The sequence below is a fragment of the Periophthalmus magnuspinnatus genome, chromosome 17, assembly GCF_009829125.3.
Source record: "Periophthalmus magnuspinnatus isolate fPerMag1 chromosome 17, fPerMag1.2.pri, whole genome shotgun sequence".
NCBI classification, from domain to species: Eukaryota; Metazoa; Chordata; class Actinopteri; order Gobiiformes; family Gobiidae; genus Periophthalmus; species Periophthalmus magnuspinnatus.
In genome coordinates, this window is record NC_047142.1 from 22,564,209 (window position 1) to 22,582,155 (window position 17,947).

General features: G+C 37.5%; 1 protein-coding gene across 4 annotated transcripts in view; it reads left to right on the plus strand.

Moving 5' to 3' along the window:
* astn1 (astrotactin 1) overlaps positions 1 to 17,947 on the plus strand; it is a 346,588-nt gene that overhangs the window by 149,043 nt on the left and 179,598 nt on the right. For all 4 annotated transcript variants that reach the window (XM_033982710.2, XM_033982711.2, XM_033982712.2 and 1 more), the window contains 2 exons: positions 757 to 907; positions 17,157 to 17,323. In XM_033982710.2, the coding sequence (XP_033838601.1) occupies positions 757 to 907; positions 17,157 to 17,323 (318 nt within the window). The remainder of the gene's footprint in view (positions 1 to 756; positions 908 to 17,156; positions 17,324 to 17,947) is intronic.

The window sequence follows — 17,947 nt, forward strand, 5'->3', positions numbered from 1 at the left end:
ACTGTTGGAGGCCTAAGGTTGCATGTAGGAAGCGGTTGAAATGAGCGTGGGCGTAACGGTAATGCTCTCAGATGTGCTGCAACCAGGTGAAAAACAAGTGGAAATACCATTTTCCAGCTTCTCATCGTGACCTGTGTAACACTTATTTTACTCTCCCAATCACCATGTATGTTATGTCAAATTGAGGGTCAGTCCTGCTCATCTGCTACTGTCTATACTCTCTCCTACACAGACCACAAATACCCTAAACCTTAAAACTGCTTTTGAAATGCATTCGTCTACATTCACTCCAATGGTATGACAATTGGATTTGCTCTATGAAGTGTGTCTAGCCCCTTTCCACCTGTCCTTGGTTGTATTCTCCTCAGCCTGGTTGTGTTTCCCTTCATAGAATCTGGTACCGTGTCCATGGATACTACTCACAACAAACCGATATTTGTGGAAAATATGTGGTAATCATGGATACCAGAGCACACTTACCTGTAGTATTTTTTATTATTTATCTGTTTAGGTCAAGCTAGTACAAAAACAAAGAGATAATGGAAATAAATAGGGATATACAGCTTGTTTGGAGTAAAAATATAATTGAAATGACTTAATTTTGCTTCTAAAATTGTGATCAGTACAATAAGTAATCACAATTTTCTATAAACCAATTTGTCTTGACATCCCTTCACTACACAGATTCATATGGACTCATTATACCCCTGTAATCCCTGCTGTTTCTGAGTGAATTTCCTCCGGTCTTTGCCACAGGGAGGAGTTGATGATCAGCTCGTCCTTCGACTCTCTGGAGGTGTTGTTGGACTCGTTCGGACCAGTCAGAGATTGCACCAAAGACAACGGTGGCTGCAGCAGGAACTTCCGCTGTATCGCCGACCGCAAACTGGACTCTACTGGTTGTGTGGTGAGTCACATCCTCTCACAGCATCAGCGCCAATGAAAAATCAAGCGTCACTGCAAGAGGTCCGCCTTTTGACCACATGCACACATAACATGCAAATGTGAACACCTTTAACATACAAGAGAGTCTTTTGATTAGTTTTTATTTTTGTTTACCACCCACTGCACTAACCTCTTCACATGTGAGTCATATTGAATGGCAAATGTATTTTCTGCTTAAGTCTAGCAGTGTGCAGCAGTATGAATATGTATGAATGTATCCAGAGGTGCAGATGACCCTTCTAAAGGATTCATGGCTGACCTGAGGGCACAGTGGGATCACTTTGACTCCCCGATCACCAAATGCAATCTCGTAATAACTCATTGTAAACGTTGCATCAAGTAATTTTCTCCATCTGTCGGGACTAGTTGTGTAACTGGAATTATGTTACTATACAGATTATATAGTATATAGGCCTAGCATAATGATAATGTTTATACCTTTGTTACACAGTAAAGTAAAAAAGTAAAAAAAGGCAGTTTCCTTCTTGTACTACTTCAGTCTTGCTGCGAGCCATTCCAAATTGCAAATAGCAGCAGATGTTTGAAAATGACTAGCTTAGAAACATGAGAAAACAAGCAGGGATTTTATTTAACTCATCTTAGATACATTTTTTGTGTGCCAAAATGAAATAGGTATGTTTATGTCACAAAATCTTGTCTATACTTTCCTGTGTGTGCATGGACTTATCCTCTGGTCGAGTTGACCGTGGCAGTGCAATCTAAGACTGTCTCCTGCCTCTTAGACACAGAACACATCTATTACCTCCAGGTGGTGCTTAGCAACCAGGAAAAGTAGCATCTACATTTGTTTTCCCCTCCATCTGTTAGGGGCTCCAGCAAATGCCTTTTTGAGGGGGTTATTTGTGCAGTCTTAGCACCGTCTGCCAGTGTTTTGCTTGCACTAAATCCCAGACTATATTGGTAAGCTGTCAGCCGCTCCCTCCTAACAATTTTATTTCTTTTCAAGTACTGTGATGCACTTGAGTGGAGCCTTTCAGGTGTGCTCAGGAAATGCTGTTTTTGCACATTACCATGATAAGTCCCCAGCTCTTTGGCACAGACATAAATGACTGCAGGGTTGATTTTAAAAACTACCAAGCTCAGAAGCGCATACGGGTGATTTAAGAGGTTAGTCAAACATGAGGGAGAGACATGGTTTTACTTTGGGAGTCATGTTTTTAGGACTTTGAAAGCAACCGTATTTATTTCATACCATCTTCTTTACATTAGATTTTATTTTGTTTAACTGAAAATTATACTTGATGTTTTTTTCTTATATTTTAGCTTGTATAGTGAGAAAAATAAAGGCATCATCACACAGTTTTAAGGTCGCGAAATAGATCGACACAATGTTGTTCTAATAATACATTATCCTTCACTCTGTCCTTTATGCTCTGTCTGCTAGCATGAGCGTCCTCCACCTCCCATGACCCTTCAATACCTCTTTTACATATTAACACTATGGACTTTATTTTGCGAGTGGAGAAATGGCACTAACAAGTGTTTTCAGTGACAAATGTCTCAGATCACATGGACCTCTTGTATTGGCAGGACAACTCTCCCAATTTTTCCCTCTGTTGTTGCATTCATGAACACATCATAGCCATTTTTACTACTACAATCAAGCTATGTATATGCGAAAAAAACCTATAGAAAAAATCCCCAAAACCCATTAAGGATTTAAATGCGCTGTTTGCACTGATCACATAAATCCCTCAAAAGCCAAAAAGCCGTATTTATTTTCTTTGTCATCTGATACATCGCAATTGGCAGCAAGATTCATGATAATACTAAAATAAGGTTGTAAATCCTCTCTCTAATATTGTGTATTTTTCAGTTACTTTTATGCAGCATCTTACACAGAATCTTGTACAGAGTTGATCCCAGGTGCTGCGCCGCTGCCTTTGTAAATCAGGAGCTAATTGTGAACAGATTGGGAAGGCAAATTAAATGAAAAAGGCAGCACAAATTTGCCTTGCACCTTTCATTATGGAAATGTGTGCTATCCAAACAGGGCAGATATACAGATAAGACAAGACATTTACATGTTGGGAGGTTTGGTTCTGGGCCTATTATAGTCACTTCTGTTGTGAATTAACGAGGTATTTAAAGGAAAAATAATCCCATAGAACAGCTATTATCTTCAATGTTATGCCTTGGTTTGAATGGAAAATGGTAAGTAGAAGTTTAAGATATTCTGGGAAAATAGCTCATCAGTAGCCACAAGGGGGGTAGGTTCTCTTGCAAGCTTTTATTTATATATATATATATATATATATATATATATATATATATATATATATATATATATATATATATATATATTTGTATATATATGTATATATATATATATATATATATATATATATATATATATATATATGTATATATATGTATATATATATATATATATATATATATATATATATGTATATATATATAATGCATCCCCAGACATAAAATGTATGTGGGTGTGCGTGCGTGTATATATATATGTGTATATATATATATATATATATATATATATATATATATATATATATATATATATATATATATATATATATATATATATATATATATATATATATATACACGCACGCACACCCACATACACACACACATACATTTTATGTCTGGGAATGAATTCTGTTTACAGTTGATTTCTGGAGGAATATGGGCTATTAAAGCAGACATATTATGCAAAATTGACTTTTCAGAGCTTTTAACCATGTTATAGTCTCATTTACCTTCTTTTCTTCTCATTTACCCCTCTTGTTTTTGGAGTTATTTGTGCACGTCTGACCAATCTTTACTCGCTTATTTTCAAGACGCCATATTGCCAATCAATCCCCATTTTCTCCTCCACCGGCATACGCCCACTGTTCTGTTCTTACTTCATTCTTCAATTTTATTTTCTTCATCGGTGATATTTAGCAGGGTAGCATAGTCATTTTGGTACAAATAAAAAAAATCTGCTACTTGCTTGTGTGATCTTAAGCTGTCCATGGGGGAGACAACGGCTACACGTCTCTTCGTTATTGTTATTAAGCCGTTTTAGATGAATATTGTGATTTAAAATATGCAGATGATAGCATTATGATCCACAGGTGTCATAGATTATAACCATATAGCAGACACAAGTACAATAGGTCTTCTTTAAATATCTAAAATATGTGTAAAAGTAGGCCTATAGAAGTATATTTCCCAGTATGTTCAGGCCTGTTTGCCTAGTCTGTCACACCAGTAATTAAAGTATAAATTAAGCACTACCTTTATGTTAATATTTAGTGTATATATATATATATATATATATGTTAATGGCTCACATAATCATCTTAGCAAAACCATTTTTGAAATTTTGTGGCTAATGCTAATTCTTCCATATTAATGCGTCTCGCAGCACCTTGTGTATACCGTATTGTTTACGTTAGAATAAATGGGTCTATAGAGGACAGGCTCCAAACTCATATCCACATTATCATCTCATCCAGCCCATCAGCGCTTAGCCTTGCATACATTAGCACATGTTTTAGTAATTATCTCGTGTCTGTCGAGATTATAAATGAGCCTTGCTTGCTATAATCACGTTGGTAAACTGGCTCGGGCCCAACGCTCTGATGCCGCCCTAATCAATTAACACCTTGTCTTAGCATTCACAACGCCAATGGCCAAAGCATCTCGCCTGTCTCTTGTCTGCGTTTAATATCTGCGGCGCCAGCTAACTCTTTGACACTTTCGCCGTTACTAACCAAGCTTTGTGTCCTCCGAGTCTCCCAAGTATTGCACTCCTGGGGTTGCCGCTGCGGAAGTAAGGAACGTAATAATCACGGCATGATTGTGGGATTAATTAGCTTCATCCTGTCACACGTCTCTTCAACAAAATGGTGGAAACAAGGATGTTGTTGACAGCGCAGATTGGCCAGGATATGAATTGGCTGAGCTCCTTCAAAACAATTTATGCAGTGGTTGTTTTGTGTACATTACCACGCACAAGAACCCCCCAAAGGCATGCTGATCATTAGTGCTGCAGTGTGTTGTACGGTTGCGTCTTTTGTGTACGGAAAAGACTGTTTTTCCAGCGTTATGCCAGAAAGAGTAGTGCTTATAGGTCAAAAAGGCAAAGCTGGCATTTTCTATGAGCTGCCAAATCAAAAAAATCACCCTTTGATCATCGAGCTGCTCAAAGAAGTGTTCCTATTACCTGATCTCATACACTTTTGCAATTTGACACTACAGTAAATTGAAGGAGATAGGAGAGCATCAAATTGTGTCCGTATTGTTTTGTATAATCCTGTTTTTTTTTATGCTTTGTGTAAGACGCAGGTTGATTTGATAAAAGGAGTCAAATAAAACTAAATAAGTAAGGACAGCTAAACAGGACTTAAAATGCAGCAACAATTGAGATTATGAAAACACATCAGGTTAATTTTAACATTTAAACTTCTAACATGTGAAGTTATTATGTCAGAGGTTCTCAAACGTTCCACACCAAAGAAAGTTTTTGGTTTTCTGAGCACCACAAGATGTAAATCGAGTATATACAGGACTATTCCAGGTCTAATCAAGGTCCAAACCAGGTCTAAATATGGACTACATCATTTCTACTATAGTTTTAACAAAGAAATGATCCAAAGGAGGACAAAAAGGCGATAAAATGAACTCTGAATTAGGCAAACGCACAAATTGAAGAGCTGTGCAAGTACCACCATAGTTTGAGAAACACTTTATTATGTCTTTATTGTAACACTTATTATTGGAAAGAATGCATAAAACAGCAAGTAAGCATAAGGAACAGTAAGAAAAAAATGGAAAAGTAGTTAAAAACTGTCCGTTAACTCCCGTCCAAGAAACATATTCAGTTCGAAGAAAAAAATGTTTAGCATAATGTAAGATTTGTGCCACGTGGATTGCCATATTTATTCAATAGTCGTAACAATTGGCTCTGTGCACAGCAGCAAACTAGCTGGCGCACTGTGTCTCAAAGCTAACAGTCACTTTTATTAAAATCAGAAAACATAAAATAAACAACCTAGTAAAATGAATAAAGACTACACAATTATTTTTATATGTAGAATACTTCAGGTTGTGGCATTTTAGTATTTACTATGCCTCAAAATTAGCTAAACATCTTTCTTTGTCTTCCACCTGCAGTTCTCCTTGTACTGCCTCATTTTTATTATTTATTTATTATAACGTGACTCTGCAACAACCTCACAGACACACTGGACAGGAAGTAGTGACGCTAACAGTGAGGTTACCGGGCGCTTTTGTGCACGGAGCCTATTGTTACAACAAATTCATGGATTTCAGCTACTTCTGCCTATTGAAAACGCACATTATTTTGATTTGCATTGTTAATTGCTATGGCAACGGCGCAGATTTTTCATCACTCTTTAACGGGCAACGTAAACGCACAATATTAAATGCTTGCTCGTTCCGTCTGTATCAAAAACTAACCTACTTGCTGTGACAATTTCCGTATTAGGTGTCATCAATCTGTAGTTTCATTTTAGGTGCTGCTGGCTTTAGAGTTTGAGCCACCATTTAGTATTGGCTGCTTTCCCTTAGGCGGCAAAAAACAATCTGGAGTGCGATCACATTTGGGGACAGTAAGCAGTGTCGAGTGCAGTCAATATCTGGCAGAGGAGGAGGCCTGGAGAAGAAGGGAGAGCATTAGATTGTCACCTCTGATGTTGTGTTACCGCGGGTCATCGGTGGCAGGAGATCGTAAGCTTATGTTTACACTGCTGAGAAATGCTTTGGTTCAAGTGTCTGAAGTGACCGTCGGTTTTCATTTATCTTGATTTACACAGCGAGAGCCCAATGAGAGCTCTCAGACTGCCCTTTTCATGAGCCTATATTACTCAAAATGGACTCTTGTGAGCTTAGCCACAAAAACATACCTGGAGTTATGTTTTGTTTCGTTCACACATGCTTGACTAACCCTTTATTAACCGTTTGTCTACGTCTCCAAAGCTCAAAATGCTCGGTTCCACCTTGTGATGCATTGAAGAGGTGGTTTTCAAGTTAGTAGCTAGTTTTGTTTAGTATAGACTGAAAATTCCAGGTCTGAAATGGTCCATATGGTCCTAGTGAAGGTGTATGGAGTTTAAAAATGCAGTGGAGCACTTCCTGTATTACCACATGACATCACAAAGTGGAACAGAGTGTTTTCTGTTTGAAAGAAGAACTCAGCCTAAATATGCAACTCCAGGTGTGTTTGTGATGAAGGAATAACATTATAACATAGATCAGAAAATACTGTAATACGGGCCCTTTAAAATACAGAAAAATACAAACAAAAAACTAACAAAACAAATAACTGAAAAGCTCCATTTAAAACATTAAAAACATGAGCAGGTGTGATTATTAATGTTTATCACCAAGGTATTTCTACATTGCAAAACCAGATGCATTAGTGGTACCAATGTCCTTGAAATATACTCAATTTTTATGAAGCAAAATAACCAAAAGCTGATTTTTTTTCCCCATTTCAGTTTTAGTGCAGCCAGTTTTTAGACATAGACAAACATGAGATCTTGTATTAAAAAGGTTGCTTGAACAATTTCTTTGCTGTAATTCAATGGGACACAAGATTTGTCTAAATAATAACATGATAATTTAGATTTTAAACTGTCACATAATTCTGAAATATGTATTTTAAATGAGGGAACGAGGGAATGAAGAGTGCACTTACTGTTAAAAGATGTCAAGGTTATTTGGTGTATTATTAACTGTGATTGTTCAGGTCACACACTTCATTATCTTTGCCAGACCTAAAAAATTATAATCGTGACATATTTAGCAAAAGATTAGGTCATTTAAACTCCATCTACAGCTTAAAGCAAAAATTAAACCTGGATATAAAGTGTTGTTTTTTTTTCATTCAGAATGGTTGATTTTTATACATCACTGAGGAATGATAACTTTGCAACTAAGGATTTCATTGTTGTTTGGTCCTGTCAATTATAGTAAAACAAATAAATAAATAAATAAAATATAATAATTAATAATAATACAAGTGAATAAATAAATGAATTATTAGTATTGTTATTATTATTATTATTATTATTATTATTATTATTATTATTATTATTATTATTATTATTATTATTAATAATAATAATAATAATAATAATAATAATAATAATAATAATAATAATAATAATAATAATAATAATTGTTATATTTAAAATCAACTTGTCTTCTCACAAAAATTATATCACTAACATTTGATTCACAGAAATTTAAACAACATTAGCAAGTTCAACATTTAGTAACTGACTTAAATATATTTTGACACAATAACCCAAGAGCAGATTTAAACCACTTAAACTGTTTTAAATCTACAATATTGTTATTTGTTAATCATAAGCTGCAATAAACAAACAGCAGAATGAAACACTTAAGTACTTAGTTTATACAGTATATGTAATGAGTTAGGTATCAATACAACCTTTTGCGCCTTAAATCTCATCATATCACCAAAAAATAACCAAAAACTTCCCAGTACTGCAAATAAAAAGTACAAACGATAAATATTGACCCCAAAAATACTGTTCTAGCTTTCATATACTGAACGATAAGTCGATATACTAATTAACGTGACAGGCCTAGATGTTAGTTCATTAAGGCAGCTCCAAATTCTATCAGGAAAAGCCATATTGTGTAACTTTGTCCCGCTTGTAACATCGTCCTTATGTCTTTGTCATTGATATTGTTATGATATACTCTGGTCGTGCAGTTTTTCCATCTACATCTCAGCTTGTGGTCAGAGCTCATTGTTTTAGTTATGGATTAGAAAAAAAAGATTTGAAGTGTCTACGATAAAAAATTGAAGAGTCCAGTTCTCCAGAAATATTTTGGTAAACAAAAATACACTTATAGTTGCCGTACATAACCACATTAACTATTTAAACCTCAACATAGACTCCAGTGTAGTAAATTGTACTTCTTTTGTGGTTTAAGATAAGAGCTAAGTAGCATTTTCTGATGGTAGCCAAAACAAAATAACACCTTGCAGGGAAAACAAAAAGTTTGAGTTTTAAATAATAGAAATAAGTCTGGATTTATGAATACGTATTTTTCCTGGCGATATTTCCCTGAAGCACATATAATCCTGCTACGAGGAAAACATCAGCCTTTGACTCTTTAAAACTGTTTTCTTAAAGACACAGTTGCACTCGCTCCGTGCCCACCTGACCTCCAGCCGCCCCCTGTGGCGCTTTCTGAACTTCCCTGTGAAGGAGATGAGAGAGGTCACCAGTGTCCACCGCAACCAAACTTACTACTCATAACACTCGCAAACTAACCCTCGTAGACAGAGGAAACTTTGACCCCATCTGCTTATCTCATCACACAATGGCCGCCGGCACATTCCCGAGGTTTTCCTATTAGCAAACGTGACAAGAAGATGAAAAGCTCCAGCCACTTTTAAGGCTAAGTGGTTTTATGTAACGGAAACGATAAACTGACTCACAGTTCATATGACATAATTTTTTTTCTGGACTAATATATATTTCCTTCTAAATGGTAAATGGTCATGTTTTTATATACAGTGGTCCTTCTTTTATTGCGGGGATTATGTTCTAAAAATAACCCTCAATAGGTAGTAGTCAGCTTTGTTTTTTTAATTATTATAACGATTGTTTTTAAGGCTGTAAAACCCCTCACCACACACTTTATACACTTTTCTCAGACAAGCATTAAACCTTCGTAGATTCCAAAAAAAAAGTACAGTATTATAGAATGAAACCAAAGATCAAGACTTGTTTTCAGGCCCAAACTTTTGTTTAAGAAATAAAAATATAAACGTTTCCCTATAGTGTGAATAAAAATAATAGCTTTTAGAAATACTGTAACAAATTTAATTGTAGTGATCAGCCTACGAGATTGGACACATAACAAATTATTAATAGTGACTCACACGTATTTCACAGTTCCTCTAACTGTGCCGCTCCGCTCCGCTGTAGTGTCTTTTTCCACTGAAGGACTTAGTGTAGGTGTCTTTTTCCGAGTGCAAACATACAGCACTTCAGAGTCACACTGCGATCGAACATGTAATTCAATTTGTCTGAACGCATTCTGGACTGTACAGGAGACACGACATGGAGGAGACTGATTGACAATGGTCTACAGCCCCTTAGCCAATCAGGAAGCACAACACAATGCACATTCATACGCTGTAAAAAAAAAAAAAAAAGCATTAAAAAATTGCACTAAAAAAAGGCTGCAAAAGGTGAACAGCGTGTCACACCCTGTGCCAAGGTGGGTTGAGTGTCTTGCCTAAGGACACAATGACAGTATTCATCTGTGTGATTATGTTCATGTCAAGATTAGGATTCGAACCACCAACCTTTGGATGAGTGGACGGACACTCTACATGCCCGATATACATGAACATCACCAATCTTATATTATAATAATAAATTATAATGTGTACTGAAAAAACTGCCATGCCATGTGTAAAAGTGTAGTTGATAAAACTTTTATTTTTCATATTGCACTCCGAATGGACACTTTTTTTTTTGCTTAGTTTTGTCAAGACACAACAGATGCTCGATCTCCTGTCTATCAGTCCATATCTCCCAACAGCAGCTTTACCCTAACATTAACCAAAACAAATCCAGCCAAATTTGAAGTCTGATTTTCCTCTGTGCAGAGCTTGTTTGCAGTCAGAGTTACTCTAATAGTAAATGCTGAGTCCAAACCTCATGTGTCAGCTTCACAAAGAGCCCAGCCACTTGTTTATAGTCCAAAGGGTTCAAGAGCGCATTCACTTTTAATTGGGGAAAAATGTAGTCTGGCATTTTAGGGAAACTCTGCTGGAATTATAATAGGTTTTAAAAATGCACAATCTTCTCCTTATGTCAAGCACAACAAACAAAAAAATACAAATCATTTTACTAAGCCACTGTGCGTTGCATCGCCTGAGCAAAGTGTCTGAACCTCTTTGGTGAAAGACATGTACATTACAATTCCTATATTACATCAGCCCTATAGGCATCACTGTAGGCACACACCAGTCCACCAATCAGACGCTTTTACAGAAGCACACAGCTTATCCCTCTCTCGTGTGGATTTGTTGGTGTTTGGCCGCAGAGCACATTCTCTCAAGCCTCCAGAGCTACAGGGATTTATCTCCATTAAGAAGCCGGGTTAAAACGCACGGAGCTTCAAGGCCTTCTTTCAATCCTGGTCTACAGCATGACCATTTCACTCGTTGCCCACTTTATTAAACAGTTCATATGATAAATGGTTATTACTTCGTTCAAAAAGACCATTTCAGTCTGTGTCAAAGTCCTGCTATTATCCAGCCATCTGCTCATCATTCAGCAGTGACTTATTGCTTCTACTTCATATTAAAATGTCAAAGCATGATATCATTCTTTATATTTGCTCATAGCTTGAACTTTACATGAGGATCAGTTTCACATGTATAACTGAAAATGTCTGCCATAATGAAAGACACCGATAAGGCATTTTAGACCATCCTAAGAGATCAAATGGTGCAAAATATGACTAGGCTTTCAGCTCTTTCCCCTTTTGCTATGATTTTGTAAAAGTGTGTACGTGTGGTTAAAGTTTTCTGTCTCCCACGTGCTTGCTTCTGATTGGAGAACTGTTTACCTGCTTGTCCCTGATTGGAGCAGCAACATCTCACCTGCCCAACCCTGTCCTTCCACCTACTTCCTGCCTCCTCTACTTAAAGAAGCAGTTCACACCTGTTCATATCTGCTCGCTTTTGTGTGTCCAGTATGTCATTTTGCGTTAATCTGCCTTTTTGTGTGTTATGTCACTAATGTTAATAATTGCTCTGCCTAGTTTAGTCAGTGGTTTGTGGATCTTTTGGTTTTCTTAGTTGTTTTAACATTGTAAATAGCCCTCTTGTTTACCAATTGTGATTAAACACATTACTTTACACCCCCATTAAATATCACTTTATTTAACCATTTTCCATCTTGTTCGCAGTTAGTGTAGCTCATTAAACCTGGCCGACAAATAGGAACTGTAAACAATAGGCAGTGTCCACCAGTAATCTGACCTGAAGAAGCGGCTTGGATGAGTCTTTACTCAGATTTGAATTTTTCTACGACTGAGATTACACAGATGATTTCCATGTTGGTTTTGTTACTTCCTCTGTGCCTAGGTGAGGTGGGTCTAAAAAACATGTTATGCAAGATGTAAACGTTTCACATCTAATATTAATAAAGCATACTATTTTCAGTACACTTGATTTGGATAGAGCTGAAAATGGGTAACCGTGTTGTATGGACAATTCAAAAAATATCTTAACCTTCTCATCTTATTAGAAGTCTGCAAAAAAGTTGTCCAGTGAAGTATGCGCTCATGGAACTCACTCGATCTCTTGAGGCCCTGCTTGGCACCAGTTGGCAAAACCCGATCTAACATACTCCGTCAAAGTTCTGTGAAGGTCTCCTCTTTATGTTAGTGGACACCTGTCTCAGTGGATCCTTGAGCGCTGTCGTACTGTTTAAAGTGGATAGAACTGTCCTCCACGCACTCACTGCAAATCATTTAGCGACCTTGATCTATACAGAAGAGGAACAAAAAATGGATTACATATGCACGATAATAATGGATAATATTTAAAATTCACTACAATGTTTCTGGTGGTGAGTACGACACATGCTTCTCTTTACGGAGGCGTTACTGCTTTGTCTAGAATGTTCCCCAGTATGATATTAAACTTTATTTCATGGAGACATTGAATGAAACTGAAGCAACCCACTTTACAGCAAGAATGCATGCATGAGTTAAATACACATACAATTAAATAAATGCTAGGTAATGGAGCCGACCCCCTCCTCCCCAAAACTCCAATGCGGAATTCTGAGTAACCTGGACAGGCCCAAACAGCTTGTGTCCTCACGCCGAAGCCAAAGAACACAAGTGAGAAAAGTTTTAATCAGATAAAATTTGTGAGGCTTTAGCGGCTCTTCACTCAGGGACTTGTTTTATTCAGAGGATTACAGTGATTTAGCCTGGATTATAGAACATATCTGTCCAAATCTCTGTCCACGGACAAAGGAACAAATACTCAATGATTATGATCCGTGTGCAGATGGAAAGCGATCAGTTTGGGATGTGGCAGAAGTCCATTATATTATTATAAAAGTCAATAACTGAAGCTGTGTTTGAGGAGAGACGTCATCCATACAGATCCCCTATTACTATTTCTGTGTTGGAAGGCGCTATATACAGTTGAAACCAGAAGCAAAGTTGTATTACGCAACTTTTATGGGATTAGAGTTTTTTGTATTGCCAGGAATGTTCCACAGTATGGCATTAAACTTGTCTCTTTACTAAATTCCAGGTGTAGCTGTACTTTAATAATAGGAGTTCATACTGGGAGCGGGGTCGCCTATTCGCAGATGTGGCACCTTTCAGACAAGGCAAAAACATCTCCATGGAGACAAGCAAACAGTAGCTGATCCTTCACTAGAAAGGTTACATAGTGAACCTTTAATATGCAGGGGATTGTGCTAATTGGGATTGTGTTGAACATAATGGATTTATTATATTTGTCTTTTTTGTGAACACATTTTTAGTTACAGCTATATGGAAAAACTGCTCGCTGCTTTAACCATTTCCTCCAGGGATCTAATTTTGGTTTAAACAAATTAAATGTATATCCCTTTATGCCACTAGGAAATCCCATAAGACCTTTGGATAGTGGTGAGTCGGATATGAGAGAAAACCAGGTTGCTTTGACACCGGTCTGAAAGTATAGCCTTATTAAAAAGAGGCCTTTGAATGAAATTGCTGACAGAATAAGACCCGACAAGCACTTTTTAAAACAGCTTCCAAGCTACTGCCCGGCTGTGTTGAGACACGGGGTGAAATGAGGTCTCACTGTGGACCCTTATGAATTCAACACGCTACAAATTTCAATTAAACACTCCTCCATAGCTGTGCGAAGCTCCACAATGTCGAGCCTTGTATTAATTTGTAGAAATGGATGTGTGACACCCATTGCTGTTTTGCACTTTGAGGACTAAAATGGTTTCTTTCAACCCATCAGACCTAAAAACAGTCCATTTGAATTGTGTAAAGTGATATTAAATCCTATTGCACTGCCTCATCTCCCTGAGCAGAGCAATAGTGTGTTTTCAATGGGTTTCATTATGAGGTGGCATGTGGCTGTCTGACAGTTCATCATTGTGTCATTCTCAGAGACACAGTAAATAACCAAGAGAGGAATGTGCAAAAATCTGGTTTCTCTGCTCTGAAAATGTGCAACTTTTAAAGTAGAACTAGTTTGTGCGACTTAAATGTGTATATGGTGTTTAAATAGCATTGCTGTTCCAAGTTATTTTTTGCAATTTTAGCACAAACTAAAGGTCCATGTTCAGCTTTCTCTTAAAAAAAACCATATAAAACTGAGTGTGTGCTGCCTCCAGTACCCACTGCAACTACTTGTAGTTGTTGACATCACAAGACACTGCCTTGATTACCAGCACCTGGCTGCAGGGGCGTAGTTTGAAGTGTGGTTACCTGCTGTAGACCAATCACTCTCGACCTCTAGACCCCGCCCCCCCCATCTTTTTTTTAGTCATCACTGGCCAGTTTAGCAGGTCTATTTGAAATGTCTGTGGGTGTTTTAGTCCCACTTAAAAGTTTGGGTACCTGAAAAGAGGGGTATTTAAACTTTTATAATTAGTTACTGGCTTTCAGCCCTTTGGCACATTGCTATAGTATCCATATGTGTGTGTACAACTATACAATTTCAGATAGTGAAATGAAGCAAGGTGGGCCCCTAACACACAGCCCATCTGTTATCTTCCCAAATTGTTACATAGCGAAACATACAGTTCTCGCTTCCAGGTTTGCGATCAATTAAAGGTTTTACATATTAATGCAGCAGTCTGAGAGGAAGGGGAAAAGAAAGTGTACTCATTTACCAGGAAAGGCTTGTAGTTTATTAGTCTACCATAGTGATTAGATTTCAAATTCACTTTTAGTCGCTGTTCAGACTTTTGGACACACACAGATAGATGGCCATTTACCAGGAAAATGAGTAGGAGCAGATCAGAAAATGTATATCAGAAAACACTTTGCCATTGTCAGTGAACACAATTCACAGGCCATAAATGTGCTTCAGTGCAACCCCAAACAATGAACAACATGATTTATCCACTGCTTGAATTGTAAAGTAACTCATTACACAGAGGAAGAGTTTTATTCTAGTTCGTTCTATAACCTTCAAATTAGCTTGTAGTTTATGAGTCTACCAAAGTGATTCGATTTCAAATTCACTGTTAGTCACAGTTTGGACTCTTGGACACACACAGACAGATAGACATTCACTCACCCATTACTTCACTAAAGCAAATTTAGCAGCACAAATGCCAAAGTTTCCGTAGAAACCATGCAACAATACTTGAACATCCAGACTCCATTCACAAAGGTTGTATTGACCCAGAACTTTTTTTTTTCAACCTTTTTTTTAGGCAACAGTCACTCTGAACATGGTCCTAAAAGATTGTTAAAGGTCCTATATTATGCAACATTTAAGCCATGTTATAATATAGTTACCTAGAAATTCCAGGACTGAAATTATCTCTATGATTCTGGTGAAGGTGTTTGGAGTTTAAAAACACAGTAGGAGTACTTCTTGTATTACCACATGACATCACAAGGTGGAACAGTGTGTTTTCTGTTTGAGAAAAGAACCTAAACATGCAGGATTTGTGTGTTTAAAATGTGTAAATGAAACAAAACACAGCCCCAGGTATGTTTTTGATGAGGAACAGGGGCGTGAGGCTGGGAGGGGTAAAGGGTACTGTTTATCCGGGGGCCCAGCGCAGGGAGGGGCCCCTCACGTAGTCTGTAATATGGATTTTTCATAAGATATAAGACAATATGTAGTAGATATAGATCCCCCAAGATGATTTTTACCTATGGCTGAATTTTTTTTTGCTACACCCCTGATGAGGAAACAACATTATAACATGGAACAGAAAATAGCGAAATAGGGACCCTTTGAACAGAGCTCTCTTCTGTTTAATATAATGCTATTGTTATGTTTTTGTCACAGTTGGTCATCCCAAGAATTGCCTGATATAAAACAACACAACAACATATTTTACTCTCCACTCAACTATAATGAAGCATTTAGCAGGTGCACAATTCACGCGGCTGTCTCGTGATTTCCATCTCGACTCTGCTTACCTTTTCACTTCGCAGAAATCATTTGCCTTTTTAACAAATACTTTCCTCATTCCTGAAACATCTGCTCCAAATCCAAATTATGCGGCAGTCTCACTTTTAATTCCCTACATTTCCCCTTCTTGTTAACAGCTTGTGCCGTTGTTCTTTTCCGTCATAGCCAGGAGCTTTAATTTAGGCTGATGACAATTTTTAAATAAAACATCTTGCTTTGTATGCCTCAGCCCGGTGCAGTGCCTGTGGGAGCTCTTTCTGTTGGCATGCTGAGTCACAGATGTTCTCGGGTCTGTTTACCTGTCCCATCTGGGAGGAGTGTAATGTAGCATTGCGTACTCACTCAAAATACAACCCCAATTCATAAAAAGTTGGGTCACATCGTAAAATTTGAATAATAATAAAATGAAATCTTCTGCAAAAGGTGTTATTCCATTAAATTAAACACGACTTATTTTGCGCTGACCCCAAATACTTCCTGTCTAAAAAGTTTTGGAGCACAGTTTGCTTAAAGTTTCTGTTGCATAAGGAAATGTAATGTTAATAAGGTTGCCATTTTCAACTGGACCGACTGGATAAAATTAGAATTGTTATAATGATCAAAACTAAAACAGCACCCTACGGAGACAGCAGTATTTCTGGATAATGCTCAGTTCACAGTACTTAAAGGTGCATTAAACCTGTCAATCTTCATAGAGACAAGCAGGTTACAGGTCAGATCTGTGGCAAGGTGGCCCCACTCATAGTAAGAATGCATATTATTCTATTAAACACTAAAAACTATTGAGTAATTGCAAGATATGTTTAATGCCACACTGTGAAACATTGTAGGCAAAGTAATAACATTTCCATGGAGAGAAAGAGGTGGCAGATCCCCTTTCAGAAAAGTTACATACATGCACATTTAATATCCTTTTCTATTTCTAACGTTTTCATTTGCCATCTTCACTGTCTCTTTGATGTCCTGACTTTTAATCGCCTTTTGCCAACATAACTCATCGAAATCTTCCTTCCCTCCTCAGTGCCCTCCTGGGTTGAGTCCGATGAAGGATGGGACCGGGTGTTACGACCACCACATTGGCATCGACTGCTCTGATGGTTTTAACGGCGGCTGTGAGCAGCTGTGTCTTCAGCAGCTGGCGCCCCTAGAGGACGACCCCACTCTCTACAACATCCTCATGTTCTGTGGGTAAGGACCTGAATGTTTTTGACTTACATAAGGACCAGAAGTCACTCTTGACTGTGGGCCGCAGTGCACCAGTGGTAAAAACTGCAGCTAAAGAGACAGAAATACAAGGTTTAATTAGGATCACCTTAAAATCTGCTGCTAAGAGTAAGTCTACTAAGGCAAAATAAAACAAGACAATGGACCCAAAATCCATGAATGTGCTGCTGCATTCAGTGAAGTGGTAAATAGTTGGATTGCAGTTATTTCTTCAGGGAAAAATACAGGTTTGGGTAAATTGGTCTAATTTATACAGCACATGAGATGATTATGAAAGCCACCCATTTCCTTGAAATAAATGAGTGTTTATGGGCATATGGTTCTTTTCATCTTACACATAAATAAATAAATAAATACATTTACATTTTATTGAAGTGTTCTGTTATACTTTTCTCAGGCCTCGGGATAAAATACTGTGTTAAAGTCCCCACTGCAGGGATAAACAGTTCCTCTGAAGGCGGTCTCTGTGTGCAGTTTGAATCCTCCTCAGTACATCTCTGATAAAGGGCTTTATTTGAGGGGGTGCAGGGGCCACTCCTGTGGCCAGAGCACAGCATAGTATTTGCATCGTTGATGAGACTTAAAGCC